General features: G+C 36.4%; 4 protein-coding genes across 7 annotated transcripts; 1 reads left to right on the forward strand and 3 right to left on the reverse strand.

Annotated features, from left to right (window-relative positions):
- Window positions 1–1,952: 1,952 nt before the first annotated feature.
- On the reverse strand, window positions 1,953–4,379 carry LOC118032226 (uncharacterized). Its single transcript, XM_035036863.2, has 3 exons — window positions 4,089–4,379; window positions 3,512–3,848; window positions 1,953–3,068 (listed from the first exon to the last, which is right to left on the reverse strand). The coding sequence occupies exons 1-3, from the start codon at window positions 4,274–4,276 to the stop codon at window positions 2,190–2,192; spliced, it is 1,404 nt and encodes a 467-aa protein (XP_034892754.1). The 5' UTR covers window positions 4,277–4,379; the 3' UTR covers window positions 1,953–2,189.
- Window positions 4,380–4,999: 620 nt separating this feature from the next.
- On the forward strand, window positions 5,000–6,956 carry LOC118032228 (ras-related protein Rab11C). The gene is made up of 3 exons (XM_035036865.2): window positions 5,000–5,154; window positions 5,290–5,514; window positions 6,181–6,956. Exons 2-3 carry the CDS (start codon window positions 5,350–5,352, stop codon window positions 6,664–6,666), a joined length of 651 nt encoding a protein of 216 aa, XP_034892756.1. The 5' UTR covers window positions 5,000–5,154; window positions 5,290–5,349; the 3' UTR covers window positions 6,667–6,956.
- Window positions 6,957–7,041: 85 nt separating this feature from the next.
- LOC118032227 (protein ENDOSPERM DEFECTIVE 1) lies at window positions 7,042–9,970 on the reverse strand. 2 transcript variants are annotated; one of them, XM_035036864.2, is made up of 6 exons: window positions 8,981–9,970; window positions 8,776–8,895; window positions 8,377–8,493; window positions 8,198–8,287; window positions 7,604–7,711; window positions 7,042–7,401 (listed from the first exon to the last, which is right to left on the reverse strand). In XM_035036864.2, exons 1-6 carry the CDS (start codon window positions 9,812–9,814, stop codon window positions 7,321–7,323), a joined length of 1,350 nt encoding a protein of 449 aa, XP_034892755.1. In that variant the 5' UTR covers window positions 9,815–9,970; the 3' UTR covers window positions 7,042–7,320. The 2 variants fall into 2 exon arrangements, 1 of the variants encoding a protein (XP_034892755.1); XR_012170154.1 differs by having other exon boundaries at window positions 7,386–7,401; window positions 7,891–8,287.
- A 4,182-nt stretch (window positions 9,971–14,152) lies between these two features.
- LOC118032222 (uncharacterized WD repeat-containing protein C2A9.03) lies at window positions 14,153–19,383 on the reverse strand. Of its 3 annotated transcripts, none has more exons than XM_035036851.2 (11): window positions 19,239–19,383; window positions 18,986–19,090; window positions 18,216–18,383; window positions 17,815–17,982; window positions 17,633–17,719; window positions 17,037–17,171; window positions 16,821–16,931; window positions 16,389–16,480; window positions 16,179–16,284; window positions 15,031–15,117; window positions 14,153–14,898 (listed from the first exon to the last, which is right to left on the reverse strand). In XM_035036851.2, the coding sequence occupies exons 3-11, from the start codon at window positions 18,360–18,362 to the stop codon at window positions 14,485–14,487; spliced, it is 1,347 nt and encodes a 448-aa protein (XP_034892742.1). In that variant the 5' UTR covers window positions 18,363–18,383; window positions 18,986–19,090; window positions 19,239–19,383; the 3' UTR covers window positions 14,153–14,484. The 3 variants fall into 3 exon arrangements, with proteins under 3 accessions (XP_034892742.1, XP_034892743.1, XP_073266162.1); XM_035036852.2 differs by having other exon boundaries at window positions 18,986–19,087; window positions 19,239–19,375; XM_073410061.1 differs by lacking the exons at window positions 18,986–19,090; window positions 19,239–19,383 and adding an exon at window positions 18,554–18,900.
- Window positions 19,384–19,389: the final 6 nt, after the last annotated feature.

A 19,389-nucleotide genomic window follows, 5' to 3' on the forward strand; every position in this document is an offset into this window, starting at 1 on the left:
GAATTTATTATCAATGATATGGCAAAGACATTGACATGGCACTGATATGGCAGTATATGATGATGATGTGGTGTTTGAGATGGCGCTGATATGACAGTCATGATGATGGTGATGTGGCAGTGTTGGGACGGAGATGGCGATGAAGTTCAAACAACGTGGTAGAGATTGGCAACATGGCTGATAAGATGGCAAAGGTTGTGTGCGTGGTAGCTGAGGTGGAAAAAATTGATGATGTGGCAGGTAACATGTCTCTAGTGAATTTATTTGCCTGAGAAACTCTTGTTGTTGGTGTAGTTGCCGAGATCGATGGTGGAGATTTTTGAGGTGGTTGACGATTGATGGCAGGTGGCAGATCTTCCAAACAAAAGGGTTAGGTTCGGCTGGTTTGGAAAGGATGCTGGGGCCTGTTGATTTCTGAGGGAAGGAAATGCAAGGTTTGCTGGGAGAGGCTGGTTTTATCTGAGCAACGAGTGGTTCAAGGCTGTTTCTTTTTTCTTCCTTTTCTCAAATTTTGATTATAAACAGGAAAAGACAAGCCATATATATGTGCTATGCTATTTTTTATTTTATTTTTATGTTGTTGAAAGCTTATCACAAGATTTAGGAATATCAATGAATTTAAACAAGCCTATATATCATTTAATTATAAAAACAATTAAAACGGAATTCCTAAGCTTTAGTATCAAAATTAAGAAAGTTATAAATCGAGAAAAGAAAAAAGTTAAGAATTAATGCAAGAAAGAAAAAAGTTAAGAATTAAAAGTAAACAAAAACAAAAAAAAGCTATGCAGAAAAAAGAATTCGAGAAGGGAAAAATCTGTCATTTTATTTCATCATAAAAAATTGTCTCACAAACTAAAAGGGAAAGTTATAAATCGCATAATCCTAAAACATTAAATTATTTGGTTAAGCAATCAATTAAAATTATCTAACATAAATAACTTAAATAAATAAAATAAAACAATGAAATATAAACTCATATGAATTGAATCTCCCAACGAAAGAATAACAAGTTGGATTACCCTCCATCATCAATAATCATACGCATACATAAATAATGCCTCAGGTATGACATCCCCATCATATTTACTACATAAACATTACAACCAATCCCCATGATTGTTTTTCAAGATGAATGCTCTTAAATAATGCCTCAGATATGACATCCCCATCATATTTACTACATAAACATTACAACCAATCCCCATGATTGTTTTTCAAGATGAATGCTCTTCTATATCATGCAAGTTTTTGTTAGCAATTCACTCCCTAATTCCTATAGGCAGTTAGGCACCAAGGATATAAAAAGCACAAATATCTTTTATTTCAGCTATATTTTACGAAAAATTGACTGAATATATCCTGTAACTTTAGGGGGGGGGGGGCTTTATATTTGAAGAACAATTTTTTTTTTCTGTTGATCCTAAAGGGGCAATAGGATTGCCACAACATAGATTGGTGTAGAATAGGAAGAATAGATGCTTTGGGGGCACAAGAGGAAAGGGAGATAAAAACAAAAGTTTATATATTCTTTCAATGGTTCAAGAGTTCCATAAACAAAAACAAAAAACAATAGGGTCAAATGAAATATTGGAAATCCAAGTATACTCTAAAGTTTGAATAAGGTTGAGATAGGAGGACTAACGACAGCTATCACAGGCTCAGAGCAAAAGGGGCCTGATATTTGATGGTCAAAAGTACATTGGGTTGAAAAAACAAAGCTTAAAAGGTTGTGTAAAATGAAAATAGGACTTTGTTTCCCTTTTATAGTTAGAGGAGTTGTCTAATCTTTCAACAGGGAGTGCAAAAAACAAATAATATCACAGTATAGTTTGATTATTCTATTCTCATAGGGTAAATACAAGGGGAGTTCAAGACATCGTATATGCATGATTGGAAACTTACGCAAAGCAGCATTTTGTTTTCCAGATAATTTAGTGAATTCTAGAAAATCTTCAAAATAATAAAGTGTACAAATGGATATAATATCAACCATTTAAGATGTTGCTGAGAGTTCCAAGGAGATACATCAAATCAATAGCTATTTGAATCAATCACTTACTTTTACAAGACGGTTTGACAAAGGTGGGTGGGAGGGAGGTCGATATTATGGAACATGCGCACAGGCATGGAAAGGTGAGGAACACACCTGGAACTACAAGAAAGGCAAAAACCAAGGTTGAAGTGCTTCATCGGCGAAAAGCATTACCATCACCCACTTCAGTCCTTCCTTGTGAATAATGTGCACGACGACGGACGCTCTCCTCAATGGTTGAGCTCCCCCCCTTCTCAGCTCCATACACACTTTTATGAGCAGCATCTAGGAAATTCCTGCCACCCAACATGCTTGTATGAGTAGCTTCTCGTGCATCATCTTCCTCTGCCTTCCTCAAACGTTTCCATCTTTGCTCCTCATGCAGCTCAGCATCAACTTGCATCTCCCGTAGCTTAGCAAGTCGCTCTTCTTCTGTCAGTTTAGAAGTGACATTTCGGCGTTTATAGTTTGAATCATAGCGAACGGACTCAGAAGAAGCATAAGACCTTGCTTCACGAGAACTGTTTGCATCCCTTCCCTTTCTATCAGCATCAAAATCTGTCCTGCCTTCTAATGAATATCTCTCATTCATTGACTTGCCATGATCCTTCCTGTGAGTATCCTTACCATCAATTTTTCCAGCTTTTGGGTGTGAATACCCACGAGGAGATCGCTCTCTGTATTTTGAACCCCGATAGCTATTCCTTCCTCTCTGGTTTTCTCTTTCACTTAACTCACCATCTGAATCAACTTGTGCTTTATAATGATGCTCATCATACTTTGAACTCCTCCTATCACTAGTTTTTCTCCTCTTTTCCCCTTCAACTCTGACATCTTCTGAATCAGATTGTCGTTTGGAAGATGAATGCTTGTGATCACTAGTCTTTCTCCATCTTTCCCCTTCACCACTGACATTTTCAGAATCAGATTGCAGTTTTGATGAATGCTTGTGATGCTTTCCTTTACTATGACTGTGCTTCTTTTGGTGTTCCTTTCTATCATGGTTCATATCCTTCTCTTTACTTGCTTCAACCTACAAAAAAGTAATCATTGGTTCAGCAAGCGAACAAAACAGGTTATTTGTAATAAAATGTTTGAGATTCTCCAATGATATTGATCTTCTTTCCCCTCAGCATGTAAATAGAAATGTTTCAGCTAATATTAAAAAAAATAAAAGTATGCATGTCTGATGGGAATGTTGATGTCGCCAGGTTATGAGCCAAGGATACGTCTATGGTACCAGAGGTACTACTACCTTGAGATTTAAGTTTAACAGTTGATAGAACTAGCTATTCACCATCAATTTCATATCTAATAACGTATTTTCACAAAACCTAACAGACAGTTTTACATTACAAAATGGGAATGCATGATCAATTACATAGATGGAGAAAACAAAGATAAGGAAGCCATTCATTGAAAATTGTTATTCATCAAAAAAGGAGAAAAAGGAAAAAAACAGAGAAAGAAGCTTACAGATTTGCGAATCATGGCCATTTGAATGGGGTTGTTCTTGACACGGGCAAGGGCTTCTTGTTCTCGCTGGCGAATCAAAAGGAGAGGATCGGAATGAAGTTTCCTCCAAGCGTCATTGGAAGAGTGAGGCTTGTCCTCGAATAAGGCTCCAGGGGCAGACGACTGCTGGGCAGAAGAGGATGGCGCGTTGTTGTTGTTGCTGCTGCTGGTGGTGCTGCCGGGAATGGATTCTTCAAGAGCCTTGAACGCAACTCCAACCCCCCCTCCGCTGGAACTGCCACTGGTCTTGCCAACTGCTAATCCCGAATCATAAAGAAATTCCAACCTTTCCTGCTTCCTGCCACATTTGAATCATCAATTAAGTAATAAGACCCTAATCCTAATCCTACTAACCCCAGTAGTACGATTGGTTAGTTGGTTGATTTTATTTTAATTGAATTTGAAGAAAAGAAGAGGACCAGCTTGCTGGCACGATTGAATAATAATGAATAAGCGATTAATTACCAACCCTAACCCTAGTAGTTTGATTAGTTACTGGAATTGAAGAGAAGAAATGTAAAAAGAAGGAGATTCTTACGGGACAAGACCAGCTTGCTCCTGGAGAAGACGAAACTCAGAACGCTCACGCTCATCTTGAATCTGTTTGCGGAGCTCCTCCAACTTCTTCTGTTCGGCGTCGTGCTTCTGCTCAGCTTTCCACACGTTCTCTATGTTCCTAAGGCTCCCCGTGTGCCATCCCTTCTTGTTCAAAAACTTCAGAGCCATCGTCCGGTCACAATTTCTCTCTGCAACTCTTCTTCTTGTTCAAAGACACGGGACATGCACAGAATGATTTGTGTGCTACTTCTTCCTTGTTAAATAAATAAAAGAAAAGATGCGGCAGAAAACCTGTCTTTATTTATTTTTATGAAGGTGAGACAAAAGCCCAGGCCCAATAACAATAGTTTTATTTAATACGTGTGTTATCTGTGAGCCATTGAATTTGTTGAACCCAATACATACATACATACATACATACATACCCTCTGTGTGTTTAATAAAAGAGCTCAGTAATACGATTCTCCCTCCGGCCTCCACCAAATCCGAATAAATAAATGGGCGTGGAAATCACTAAAAGGCCACTGCCTGCCTCCGCCAGTGTCAGCCAGGCTGCCATCGCCACCCATCTCACACCATTATTGTTATTTGACCTCCTTTTCTTTTCTTTTCATTTGTCACCACCATCCTGTCCTTTTTCCCCCTAAATACTAACAATAACAATAACAAACGGCACGTCGCTTACACGTTCGAAGTAGTAGAGACAGACATAGAGCATTACATTTTATTTTAGTTTCCTAAATAAAAAAAATGGTCTCCCAAAAAAAACCTTGTATTTATGGGGCCGTTTCAAACCCTTTTCTCCTCCCCTCCCCGTCCTTGTTTTTTCCGCTCTCTCCCAATTCTTCTACTTCTTCTAATATATATATATATATATATATATATATATATATATATATATATTATATAATTTTTTACAGAAAATTCCGTCGAAATTATATAAAAAGAAAAGGTTGCTGCGCAAGTATATATACTCCACATACATAAATTCATAATAAAAGGGAGGACATTTCTCTTCTCGATCGATTGCCCTCCTCATTCAGAGGGTGAGTTGTTTTTAATCTTTCTTTCGGGATAGATAGATAGATAGATCTGTTTGTTTTTGTTTTGTTTTGTATGATTGATTGACTGATTATATGATGTAAGACTGAAGAAGTGAATTTGGTTGTTGGATCTGGCAGGTTAGAGAGATCTGAGGAGAGAGTATTGGTGCTACTATTATTAAAATAAAGAAGAAAAAAATGGCTCATAGAGTAGATCATGAGTATGATTATCTGTTTAAGATCGTGCTGATCGGGGACTCTGGTGTTGGCAAATCCAATATTCTTTCCAGGTTTACCAGAAATGAATTCTGCCTGGAATCCAAGTCCACCATCGGTGTTGAGTTTGCCACCAGAACTCTCCAAGTATTTTCCTTTCCTCTTTTCCTATCCTCTGCTCCCAATTATTTCTTCATTTTCTTTTATTATTCATTTCATAAATACATATTACTGTATTTTGTTTTATTTTTTTACAAAAACAGAAAAGGCACAGACATGACTCATATCTTGAGGTTTTCTGTTTTTATTTTTTTGTATGTATTGTTTCGCTTTTTGATTGATTGCTTTTGCTATTATTCTTTCTTTCCATCCATTTGTTAGTCATATGTTATCTTATCTATTCATGCTAATAGTTTCATTGTTTGCTCTTCCAAACCCAAAACTATTAACGACGATCCCATCCCCGTTTGATACTTAGTTTGTGATGCTCGTCCTTGTTGGATTCCTATTTCCTATTAGGTACAATACATTAAGTTATTCTAGTTCCCTTCCTTCCGCTTGTTTGATGATGATGAAATGGAACCTTGCACAAAACTATTTGCTCACCATACCATTACAACTCAAAGCTCCCTCTTTTGTAGTCCATTCAATATCTGCTGTTTACACTTTGTGTCTAAGCCTCTTTATATGATTTAAGCTTCTAAATCTTTTGTATGCTATCGGGGCATTTAATTAACTGATGTTCGTTGCCTCCAATCAAACACTAAAACAGCTAGCTGATCATTATTTTATTTTATTTTCCCTTTGGTGAAGGTGGATGGGAAGACGGTAAAGGCACAGATTTGGGATACAGCAGGTCAGGAGCGGTACCGAGCTATCACTAGTGCTTATTATAGAGGAGCTGTTGGTGCTTTTCTTGTTTATGACATAACCAAGAGGCAGACTTTTGACAATGTCCAGAGATGGCTTCGTGAATTAAGAGACCATGCAGACTCAAACATTGTTATCATGATGGCTGGAAACAAGTCTGACTTGAATCATCTCAGGGCTGTTCAAGAGGAGGATGGTCATGCCTTGGCTGAGAAGGAAGGTCTCTCATTTCTTGAGACATCAGCTCTAGAAGCCACCAATATTGAGAAGGCGTTCCAAACCATTTTGACAGAGATCTATCATATTATTAGCAAGAAGACATTAGCAGCTCAGGAAGCAGCTGCCAATTCTACAGTTCCTGGTCAAGGAACCACTATCAATGTTGCTGATGCCTCGGGGAACACGAAGAAAGGTTGCTGTTCCACTTAAAGCCATACTTGAAGCTAGCAAGAAACCGTATTTCATGATTTTTTTTTTTTTTTCCTTTTTGAAGTTTTGGCTGAGAGAGGGAGACATGTAGTTTGCTCTTTACCTGATTGAGCTTGTGCAATTGGAAAACGGTATTGTTAGAAGTTTCAGGGTGGTTTGCTCTTTATGTTTATTACTTGTATGTTACCTTTCAAACTGGAAGCGTGGAACTGACTGATAGCTGGGATTTTAGAGTACTGGGAGGAAGAGTTGTGTACATCATTTAATGAGCACTTATATTGCTGAGAAAACTGTCTTGCAATTCATGCGTGCATTGTCTGAATTTGTCCCAGATAATTCAGTTCTGCTGTGGTTTAACTGCCCAGTGACTACATAATATACACGTCATAAATTGCCATGACAAAACTCTCCGATTGGTGATTTTTTTACAGTTTAATATTGCTTGCTATGGTGGTACATACAATACCACAAAAAAAAAAAAAAAAAAAAAAAAAAGACTTACTCTTTGTATGTATATTGTAAATGCAAAGGCACAAACAATATGGCCCCAAAAAAGCTCATTTGAGGCAGAATCGGGGAGACATTCATGAGATGATTCTACTTATCTACTCCATCCATGCTTCATGTATGTAGAAACAAATAATACGGAGTCCATTATTGCTCCTCTCCCTGTTGTTGATTGTGACGGCTCTGATAGAACTGAATTAGCTGCCCTCGCAAGCTGCATTCCTTTACCTGAAATCAGGCCCACCATTTTATCAATACCGTCATTTAGCGGTTAAAATAACAGGGGCATCCGAAACATGGTAGTTAATTAGGAGGTGAACATTTTTCTTTCTTCTTATCCAAGTGGTTGATGAGCTCAGGGAATGGGCACAGAATACAATAAGATATCAGTAGTATAATTAATTATGAACAGAATTATGGTGTAGCAGACCTGTGAATTATATGTCATTGACAGCAGATCCCCACATTCTTCAATAAGACCTCTTTCTCCTCCAGTCACCCTAGCTACTTCTGAGATCAAATGTTCTGTTTCTTCAGCCTGCATCAAGAAATGTTCAAAAGAATCATTCATGATGGGTTGGAGGATAAGAAATGGAGGCAAATTTAATTTTGGTTGAGGTAAGGATTATAGCTTGTGACACGATTTTGGCATATTAGACATGGGGGTGACAGAAGAGAGGGCAATTCTGTTTGGAAAAAGAAGGTTGGTTGGCCCACCTTTTGAGTACCATCAAGCATTCTTTTTATCCACCTTTTGAGTCTAATTAACTAACTCTTCAGATTTTGTAGCAAACACGGGACCCTGGTCTTTCTAACACTATGCCCTTATGCCGCATTGTTTTCCTTTGTAGGACACAGTTAGGCTGGTCTCAAACAACCTTCCTCCTTTGAAAACTTTTCTCCATCGGTTCTCCTACCCGTGTGGTTGGCGTATATAGTTTATGGCTAGATGTTTCTTCAATTCCCAACAGAAGTACTTCCATTCATTGATTATTAGAGAAAAATGTGGGAAAATCCACCTCACCTTTGGCATAAGGCTTTCAATGTGAAAAGCTACTGTGTCCATCAATTTTGCTGCAGAGTTCAATGCCTCCCCTACCTCCCTAATATCAGCCTACAATGGACATCCATATCGTTGTCAGCGTACAGCACACAAGAATGATAAAACCCTGAAAGTGACGAAAGGAAAAGAGTAAAACATACTCTAGCATTTCCACTGATTGGAACTTGAAGTGAGGCATTCAACAAAGCTTGAATTGCTTCTGACAGGGATACTGAATAATCCTTTTCAAAAGCTGACCATTCATCCAGATATGGCATCTATAAAATTGATTCCATTAGAACAACAAATAGCACTATATATTGTTGCTGTAAACTATTACATGTTACTGTAGATTGTTTGGTCACAATAGAGATGCCTGAATGCAAAACACACAAGTTAAACGCATCAACCAGGTGAGATACAGGCAATTTGTTTTTTTATTGTTATATATTATTATAGTTCTGGGGCAAAAGTTGATGAAGAAGAGGGAAAAAAAACTGTAGAATTCAATAGATACAATAAAAAAGAATGTGTGTGTGTGTCAGCAGCAGCAGCCTTACTTGAGCTTCAACGATGGTCCATATAAGTTCGGTTCTCTGCAGAAGGCCAAGCTCAACGCGTTTTCTTTTCACTGAGTTGTATAATTCTGCTATCTTGACACCAAGGGAATACAGGTTTCTCTACGAAAGAGAAGAGAGGACTAATCACTTTTGAGATTGGAATTGAACAATATAGCAAATATTAAGGAATGAGATAGTATAGTACCTCAGTTTCGCTTGTCTGAGCTTGAGTGGAAGCCTGTGCTTTTGCGTTGACAAATCTCCACTGCAGGTAGTGGTTGTGCAGCAGCTTGAGAGATTGCACATCTTCTTGGTGACTAGAAACTTTCTTTGTTTTTCTAGAAGCATCAATAGGGATCTTGGAGCAAGGGCCCACTGGAGGCAGCTTTGCAGATTTGAGTGAATGAAACAAGGAGGGATCGCAGCTGCTTGTAGATCGCTGTAAATTGAGAGAACGGGAGCGAGGGGAAGCACACGGATTGTTATTATTATTAAGCCTGTTGAGATTTCTCTCCGCTAGAAATCTAGTATCAGTATCGCCGAGGAGATCAGAAAGAGAGCTTCTGACATCATTATTGATGTTGTGATGATCCGAAGAGTAATCAGTGGAAATGGAGATCCCAGTGGATTGCAACAGCTTCGCAGCAGCCGATGAGATGTTGATGTTGGAGGTGGAACGTTTATGCATCAATAGTAATTTAGAGTAAGATGATGTGTTGATGGGGTTGATTGTAGGGGTATCGGGCCTGTGACTATGGGTATGGGATCTTGGTTCGTTCTCCTTGGAAAGCTTGACCACAGCACGCTGATGATGTTGTTGTTGTTTTCGCTGCGGGCTGCAGTCGGCGTCCAATTCCTGGCTGCGGCGCTGCCTTTGCACGGAGCTGGAGCGCTGTTTATTGGACGGAAGAGGGGAAAGACAGGAGGAGGGAGAAGCAATTGGAGACATGAACCTGGAACTGACCTCCCTCACCCTCGGCCTCCGAGGAGGAGGATTTGGGGGATTCGGGCCTAGGGTTGCCTGCTCTTGCTTCATCATCACCGATTATTCATTCATCTGCTCTCACATTTGCGATTATTTGATTTTATCTCAAAATATCCTCCAGACTAGACCGTCAATCGACTTCTGCAATCCGTATCTGTGCGTGAGAGGTACAAGACAGAAGATATCCGATCTGGCTGTGTTTAGGGCTGCTCCGCGATGCGAGAGAAAAAAAAAAAAAAAAAAAAAAAAAAAACTAGCCGTTGCTGAAACCAAGCTAAGGCTAACGGTTCTATTTTCGAAAAAGCAGCATCTCATTAGGGGAAAAAAAATACTAAAAACTCATTAAACTGGAAAAAAAAACTCATCAGTATAACATGTTTAAAGAGTCCATTCATGTAGCATTAATTTTTAAGATTCACTACAAAACATAAATTTTAATTCCATAAATATAAAATCTTATTTCTCTGAATATATATTTCTACATCAAATACAGTTATACCTAAATATATACAATAAAAAGATATTATTCTACCAGAAAATTGGATCCTTAAAAGTGTTACCCAACCTAAACATTTGAAACTACCATAATTAAATATTCAACTTGAACAAACAACCCGGTATGGTAATGATAAAGTTAAACTATTCTTCCATAAACATTCAGCTAGTTCTAGATTCTTAATGAATTTTCTACATCTAGTACAATAAATCTTAAAAGAATTTCTGAAATTTCCTCAGTTATAAATATACTTTACCACACAAACTCATCTAAAAAATTAACCTTTGATATTCCTAGCACTAGTTTCCAAAATGTTGATTATACCACAAATATACTTAAACCATTATATACAAACATTAATCAATTTTCTCTACCAATCTCCCCAACATTCTCATCTGTAATCGAAAACATATAAAATGAACTAAATGTTAAACAAATTTTATTATAAAATACAAAATATTTTATCGATGATTTTTATAGTACCTGTAACTCTTAAAAGAGATCTTGATTCTTTAAGACTTTCAGCTTAAATATTGTTGCATCACATAAAGTCCAAATTTTGTTCTCTGAGTGGTTCGAATCATTTTATATATTTAAACACCATATTGCATATTCATTTTCAAAGCATGCATGTCCTATAACATCTAGAAATAAAACTCTTGTTTGAAAACTTATTAGGGGTACTTTTATTAAGTCTGAACATCCATCCTTAAAAAATCTCAAAATTTCTTATAATAGTCAAACTGTAGATGTTACCCCTTACAAAAACTCAAGTGAAGATATTACCATACACACCAAACACATTATCAAACAAAAGAGCTTCACCAACACCAACCTCAATACCATAGAAAAACAATTGTCTATAATAGATAAACAAATCCCAAAAACTATTGTTTCTCTAGTTGAAACTATAAAATATGTAAACCAAAAGCTAAAAACCTAGTATTGAAACCATACCAAATTACAAGAACTAGCCAAACTCAATTCCAAAACAACAAAATTGACTTTCTTAAAGCCATTAAAGATCACCTTAACCACCTTGAAGCTTCGTCATCCACCTTGATTGCTCTTGACACTTTATAAGTTAGTAATAATCTCCAAATCTTCACAAGCCACATAAACGCTATTCAAAATTATCAAACTCATACCACTGATAAATAAGCCTTTCATGAAGAAACTCTTGAAATTAATAAACTTGTTTGGAGAAATCATACTCCTAAAACAATCATTGCCCTTGATATAACCCTCTATAATGAACTAGCTATTTCAAACCAACAAAGATTCAACGCTTTTTCTCTCTATGAATGAGACATAGACGAAATATCCGAATACAATATCCTAAACACCTTTCAATAAATGACTATAGCTATCAATACCTATAAAACTTAAACTGAAACTTCAGATAAAGCTATAGTTGAATTTCTTATAGTTGGTTTTTTTGGTTAGTTAAAAGGATGGTAGGATTATCATCTTACTGAAAGCCAACACCTTGAAATCCTTAACTCCATCCAAATAACTGAAGACCAAATACATATTATTGACTCTAATGGAAACACAATCCAAGATGCAATTTCAACCCTCATTTTAACAATTTTCCTTCATTTAGTAGCAAATCCTTTACTTCTCAAAGATAAAAATGTTGAACTTCTTTCCAATCTTGGATGCAAAAAACTCAGTGAGTTTCAATGGTATAAAAACATTTTCATTACTCATGTCATGCTTCGAGAAGATTCAAACCAATCTTTTTAGAAGAAAAAAAAAGTCCTTACTAGTTTGCCAACCCTTCTAAGAGAAAAATTCAGGAACAAAATTAAAGACATTTTTATCTCTAAAACAATCTTTTATGATCAGTTAACATATGGCAAGCTTGTCACTTTACCTAAAAAAAAGGTCTTAAAATTTGTCAAGAGCTTAAACTTCAAAAACACATTAAGTGGGAAATGAGAAGAACTAGACAGGAACTAGGAAGTTTTTGTCAATAGTTTAACCTATTCCTACCAAAGTTAACTTGTAATGGTTCATGCTTCAAATCTACCACCTTAAAGCCCAACAAACCACTTAACAAAAGATCAACCAATAAATACAAATGTTTCTATAGTAAAATTAAGTCAAACTACAAAAAAACCACTACAAAGCCCACAAAACCTTTTCAATCAATGCCAAAACCCAAGCCTAAAATTGATCTACAAAACATTACATGTTACAAATATAGCTAGAATGGTCATACCTTTATATTTTTTCGAATCAACACAAAGTTATATGAAATACAATTAGAAGAAGAAGGCATTCACCATATCCAAAACCTCTTGGTTAAAGCATTTGAGATTGAATCCAGGTCGTCAGACATTTATAAAGAATCCTTCCAAATATATGAGTTAATAACATCTAACTTTGGCTCAAACATATCAAACAATAACACTTTAAAAAAAAAAATGTCTTAACCCAATACCAAGAATTGATTCTTAAAGCTATTAAAAGACTTAATGATACTTAATAATAATAATAATAAACTATATGGATAAACTTATGAGTTCCTTTGATAACTTAAAGACACCATAACATGTTTAAAGACAATCATTATTGTCATCTACCAGTACAAATGCCTATGACATTACCAACATTCTTAACAAATATATGTGTGTGTGTGTGTGTGTGTGTGTGTGTGTGTGTGTGTGTGTGTGTGTGGCTATTGACTAAACTATAAAATCTTAAACAAGCCCAACAAAAAAACTTCTATTTTACAACAGCTTCTTATGAAGTTAGAAAGCCAGTTTGATTCTAAACCAGGATGAGAAGATCAAACCCTAGATAATCATGCATTGCATCATGCATTATCAAATACTAAGCACGTTCTTGAATATTTTCAACAAGTTTTAACTCGAATTACTTCAAAGAAGTATATCATTAAAATTCATTAATCTTTTCAAATGATTGTAAAATAGACAGTGTTGTCTTGTTTAATACAGGTGCGGATTTGAATTATATTAAAAAAGAAATACTTTTAAAAGAATTTTTACAAAGTACTTCTGAAAAACTTTTTGCAGCAAATAATATCAAATTGGTTATTGAATACAAAACTAAAGCATCAGTTTTTAATAACGGGTTTTATCTAAAAAATAATTTTATTACTAATGATATTAATCATATTGTTATTCTTGTCATTCTTTTTATTGACATGATTACTCCTTAAAAAACTAGTAATGAAAGTACTATTTCAAAAATTAATGGCATGAAACTAGTAATGAAAGTACTAGTAATGAAACTTGTTTTTCGTTTCATAGAAAAGCCTTAACTTGCTTTCGGTTACCTGCATTTTAAACATAAATTATTCTGAGTCCCAACAACAATAAATTACATTTAATAATTAACCAAACAATTTATTTAGTGAGTTTAGGTGAAACACAGATGCTGCCTAAATACAAATAGGCTACAGGGACACGAGCCTCACGAGACTGGAGGTTGACATTTTATTTATCAATCCTTGCTTGACATTTGAAACACGGTTGGTTTCTTTTTGAAATATAATGGACTAGATTTTTTAAACAAAAAAATATCAATTTCCTTAATGCTAAAAAAGTATAGAGCTATATTTTTTAAAATTTCCTTAAACTATCAAATGTGAGATAATAAAGGTAAGTATAAAATCAAATGAAAATTACACGCAACAAAAATAATAAGTGAAGTTGCGCACCAAACTTATGTAATGCGTATTAAAAAAATAAATATATCATTTGAAAAGGTAAATTCTCAAATTTCCCTGGAGCAAGCGGCCGGGACGACACAAGCCTTGCCTTGGTCATGCTTTGAGTGTTTGGAATTCCAGTTGAAAATAAATTTTCTTGAAAATATATTTGATTTTTTTTAATATTACCACATCATAATCATACAAAAAACTATAAAAAACATCAATTTAATATTTTTTTCAAATAAAAAATACTTTAAAAAAGCATTGAAATCTGTATCAAACAGCCCGTTCTATATATATAACAGCTTTACTATATAAATTTAGTAAAGCTCTCGTATGCCCCATGCCCTTCTCTCCAACTTCTTCCCTCTCACACCACGCCACCCGACATTATTTCACAACAAGAAACTATAACAGTAGAAAGTCCTTTCTCAATTTCTTCTCTGCTGCAGAGTAACATGAGGTATGTGACCATCATCATGTACATTATTGTCAGACCTAGCATCCTCATGTTCATAGGAAATTGCAGATGCAGACTGATAATCACATGAGGGAGTCGACATATGAGTAACTCCTGCGTCGGTTGTACTGAAGTAGGCTTCCATAGGTGCGATCCCACACTCCAATGAAGAGGGATTCTGTATCAGGGCTAAAAGACACACCAGATATCTCCCCAAAAAAGTCGATCTCCTGCTCTTTCTCAAACCCATTCTTCGCGTCATAGACATGCACAAAGTCTGCTGGCTCTGCCATTGACATGAACTGCCCATCAGATGCAAAACGAATTGATCTAATGGCTCCTAGATTGCCCTTCAGCACAGCAACAGACTTTGACAAGTTCCGAGCATCCCAAATACGACAGGTTTTGTCTTGGTTCCCCGTGGCAAAAATGCGGCCGTCAGGATGCCAAGCAGATGCAAATGAGAAATCCACGTGCCCACATAAAGACATAATGGGCTGCAATAATAAGGACGTCAAATTAGATGAAGCTGCCCGCATCCGAGAATGCAAACAGGTCTGTTGAGCTCTAAGAACAAAGGATTCAACAACAATAATAATAAAAATGTTTTAACAAATGCAGCAGGCTACCTTTCCTGTTTGAGAATCCACCAGTATCCCGTCAGGATTGTCACCGACAATGACAAGAAGCTTACCATCAGGACTCAATGAGGTGTGCTGTCAACAGAAGCAACATATTAATACATTGAAGGAGAGCATGTGACACATTAATATGAGCAATACATGCTCATTCAGTAAATAAAAATCTCAAATCAGCCAATCCTTTAGATCAAATCTGGGGAAAGCATCCAGAGATGTGCACTCAGAACAACAAAACATAACAACCCAAAGGCCCGGATGCAATAGACACTTACGGACGCATGAGTGCACATGCACTCAAATGTATATCACAATCCCAAATGAGAAGCATGACTTCTTTTTACACTAGTATCATACAAAGTAAATAAAAAACCATACATGTATGTTCACAAAGTGAGGAGGTGAGATCGTAATTTTTATATCACAATCCCACCCCTCCCTTTTTTGGCATCCTAATTTATTTTTCCTTAAAGGCATAATCAATCTTGTGAAATATTTAGTATATCTATCTCCTTTTTTTAATCACAAAACTCCATATTTATCTCCATTTAATCTCTTCCATCAAAACCTTTTTACCATTGTTCCCATGTATCAGATCAGCTTTCTTCTTCGCACCATCAAGATCCAAGATTACTTATTTCTCCTTCAATCTTTGAACCTCCCTCCCTTTTTCCCACAAACTTATTGATTCCATGCCTACAATTTCTTTTTGAAAAATATCCTGAACTACCCTTGCATTTTGTCTAGGTTCACTAGATCCAATGAAACTATAAGTTCCCCTAGCTACACAAGCCTTCCACCAGCTCCTATTGAGCTCCAAAAAACCTTCCTTCATCAACAACATACTCCCAAAGCAAAAGGGGAACTTCCCAAATCTAAGACCCTTTTGGAACTCGTTTCGGGAAATTGGTTACTGGAAGAAAGAGAAAAGAGCTTAAACCATGATGAAGGCTAGCTGGCAGTAATGGAACAAGGTGCAATCAAAGCACATGAATGTGAAAGATTAAAAGGTGGGAGAAGGTGGAAGGACAATCTGGAGTGAGGACAACCTGGAGCATCTGTTACAATAACATGATTATGGGGGCACTTAAAATTTATAATTAGGCTCAAATGTTTACATTCACAGAAGGAATACTTACATTCACAGGCCAATCAAAGCAGAAATGCTTAGTTTGCTGAAATCTCTCCATGTCAAAGTTTCTCACTCCACTGTCATTATTTGAAGCCATGAAATGAACTGCACCACTGCACAGCGTTTGCTTCAAGTCAGATAGAATTAACAAATGGCACTGTCCCTTGACCAACATCTAAAGTAAAAAATGTGCAAAGAAGTGGAAGTAATGAAGAACCTGGGACATTCATAAATCTCAATTGCATTTGTGATGGCATTATCATCATAGGTCGTTCTGGAGCAGAAGCTAACACCTGGTCGATCCAAATACTGCATCCTCAACAAGCAAGCAAACAACTCATTGGCCATTATATACAACATTCTTTCAGAAATAACCAAAAATACTCAACACATCGTAAACATCACAATCGCAACAGAAATGGCTATGGTAAGTTGGTTAATTACTTACGACTTTCATTTATATGCACCATGACCACCAATCAGAACAAGCACAAAAAAGTATGTATGGGCATAACAATAGAGAAAAGTTGGCAGATATATCAGACTTCTACATTTTCAGTCCATTCAATCAAGAAATTCTTTTTCTGATGAAAATGATTATTGAATAATACAATGCAACTTAAAAGTACTTACAGATGAAAAAGATTACCTTGCAAATTAGTTCTCCCTGGAACCCCCCAGCAATCAACAACCTATCCTTTACTGCCAGTGTACTAACTTGAGTTTGTGTGAATCCTTCTAAGAGGCTTCCCGGGTGTTTCTATCATACAAAGAAGTTATTACCGCAACTTCAAAAAGAAAGAAACAAAAGCATTTGACTATATTGTGGGATGTTATATTGTAAGACATCAAAAGATTTATATACCTCACAAGGTGCCACATGCCCAGAAACATTAAGGACTTCATTTTTTTTGCAACTTAATGATGACCAGTGAACGATGGAGTAATGTGACATGAGGTAGACATCATGCTTTGATGTTGACCAAACCAAGTTTCGCAACTGCAATGCCAAAACAACAGTTTTCAAATACATAAAGTAGCCTTTTGAACAATATTCTTTAAAACCTTTGCATTTTTAGTTTTTTCCGCATTCAAAACACTTCAAATGATCAAAAGTCTCTAAATTAGTTGACATCTAGCTCCTTTCTTCAATTCTTTGCATACTTTTAAAATCTTAGCTTCCCAAAAAGTCTACAAGATTGGCTCCTAAGATACCGAAGTTCCAATAAATCCTGAGTTGCCAATCATTAGCTAATGTCTCAATACTATGTCCTTAAATCATCTCATCTCAGGCTTAAAGATGGAATCCATCAACATCTCACCACCATCCAGCACCCCCCCCCAACCCACCAACACATGGAGATCAGACATCATGATCATGTAAGAAAGAAAATCTTAAAGTGGATCATACAACTAAAAAGTAATTCAATTCAAGCTGATGGGACAAAAATATCAGCATACTTGGAAATGAAGGATTGTAGATTTCACTGATCTGGTGTTGTGCCAGAACTCATAAAACATCCCCCCTTTCTTAATAGGTTCGCATTCCTGGAGACGGTTAAAATAAAAGCAAGTGAGAAAGAAGGGTCAACTGTATCTAGTAGTCCAATAACACCACAAACTAGGGAGAAAATAGATTCTACCTTCTCTGAACTTTCTCCTGATTGAGGTACGTTTTCATAGTTCTTGTACTGCTCTAACCTAGTTTGTCGGTACTTCTCTCGAGAAATGCTCAATCTTTCCCAAGGAATTCCCTGGATATCCTTTCCCTTCCGAGCATCTGCAGCAGATGTATCCGTTATCTTATTATCCTGCATAACCAACAACCCACCCCCACCCAAGGGCCAAATGAAAAAAGAACAGAAAGGTCACAAACAGGATCTGTCAATAAAACTGATAGTAAATAAATAAATAAACAACATATTTTTCATCACATCAAAAGCAAGAGTGCCAGATGATGTAATGGACTACAAAAGACCCATTCCACATTAATGGCAAAAATAACAAAAAAAAAAGTGGAAACTGATGTATGAATTGAACAAACCAAATGATCATATTCATCATCATCATCATCATCCTCTGACTCTGAATCAGCCATGAATCTGCCATGAAAATAGACATCATCATCTACTTCTGCGATCTCATAGTCATCAACCACGTGATCCATTTCATCCCCTTGGTACTGGGACATAACCGATGATCAAATTTATCGCTGAGCCAACAGAAATTAAGGAGAAGGAAATCATGATTCTAAATTATATTTATTCCTCTTTAACAAATGGACTCAGCACATAAATGATAGTACTCTTATACATGCACCAAAGTGAACCACTAAAAAGGAAATACAGTAAAATTATTGCAACTGAAAAAAAAAACTTCAACCATTTAGATTCTTTAGACTGCTCTTTATGCTTCCCATTAACAGCCTCCGATACACTCCCTCAACTTACGAGCAAACTCCTTTGAATCCAACAAACTTAAGGAAGAAAAATCCCAACTCGGGGAATCTTAAGAACTTGTCAAAACCTGAACTGAATATGAACAATCTCATTTGCCTAGAAAAGCTGCATCCAAAATCTATCTCAAAATGACAACTCTCTTGAAAGAAGGAGGAGTTCTTCGAAATATACACAAAGCCCATCGGACAATGAGTAAAGAAGTCTCAAGTACTTAAAAGACCAAATAACCAGAGCATTTACACTCGCATTTTGCTGCCCAAAATTACATAGAACTAATATATCACATGTATATGCAGCATCCAATTAGAAGCAAAACAATTAATAAAAGACCTATCAGTGCTGAATTACCGCTAACCTTTTAAAGGGTTTATTTTGCGGTGGGAAAACGAAAAAATGCAGATTGTTGGTATGAGATCTCTTCGGATTAAGATGTGATCTGCGTCTGACTCAATCGAACCTTCTGCAACAATATCGCATCCAAAAAAGGGGGAAAAAAACAAAAGTAGGGGAGGCAGGGTCAGTACTTATAAATAGTAATTGCAATTGCCCACCAAAAACCAAAACCATCTTATGGTAATATCAAATCATCAAAGGTCATGTTCACTTACCATCATCATTGTACGAAGAAGGGAAGAAGGGGGAGGCCTAGCTAAAATAGACAGGCGAAGGGAGAGTGAGACGCACCAGTCAGAGAGTTAAATAATAGCATCTTACATTTATGCCCCCGACAATTGAGAGGAAAAAGATCAAGACTTTATG

This window comes from Populus alba, chromosome 6 (assembly GCF_005239225.2).
Source record: "Populus alba chromosome 6, ASM523922v2, whole genome shotgun sequence".
In the NCBI taxonomy this organism is placed as follows: domain Eukaryota; kingdom Viridiplantae; phylum Streptophyta; class Magnoliopsida; order Malpighiales; family Salicaceae; genus Populus; species Populus alba.

Coding starts and splice junctions, on each gene's coding strand:
- LOC118032226 (XM_035036863.2), bottom strand. CDS start 4,276: ATGGCTCTGAAGTTTTTGAACAAGAAGGGATGGCACACGGGGAGCCTT. Junction 3,849..4,088: donor GAGCAAGCTGGTCTTGTCCC/GTAAGAATCTCC, acceptor CAAATGTGGCAG/GAAGCAGGAAAGGTTGGAAT. Junction 3,069..3,511: donor TGGCCATGATTCGCAAATCT/GTAAGCTTCTTT, acceptor ACTTTTTTGTAG/GTTGAAGCAAGTAAAGAGAA.
- LOC118032227 (XM_035036864.2), bottom strand. CDS start 9,814: ATGATGAAGCAAGAGCAGGCAACCCTAGGCCCGAATCCCCCAAATCCT. Junction 8,896..8,980: donor CTCAGACAAGCGAAACTGAG/GTACTATACTAT, acceptor TCTCTTTCGTAG/AGAAACCTGTATTCCCTTGG. Junction 8,494..8,775: donor GGACCATCGTTGAAGCTCAA/GTAAGGCTGCTG, acceptor TCAATTTTATAG/ATGCCATATCTGGATGAATG.
- LOC118032222 (XM_035036851.2), bottom strand. CDS start 18,362: ATGTCCCAGTACCAAGGGGATGAAATGGATCACGTGGTTGATGACTAT. Junction 16,481..16,820: donor AGGGAGAACTAATTTGCAAG/GTAATCTTTTTC, acceptor TTGAGGATGCAG/TATTTGGATCGACCAGGTGT. Junction 14,899..15,030: donor TGGATTCTCAAACAGGAAAG/GTAGCCTGCTGC, acceptor TTATTATTGCAG/CCCATTATGTCTTTATGTGG.
- LOC118032228 (XM_035036865.2), top strand. CDS start 5,350: ATGGCTCATAGAGTAGATCATGAGTATGATTATCTGTTTAAGATCGTG. Junction 5,515..6,180: donor TTGCCACCAGAACTCTCCAA/GTATTTTCCTTT, acceptor CCTTTGGTGAAG/GTGGATGGGAAGACGGTAAA.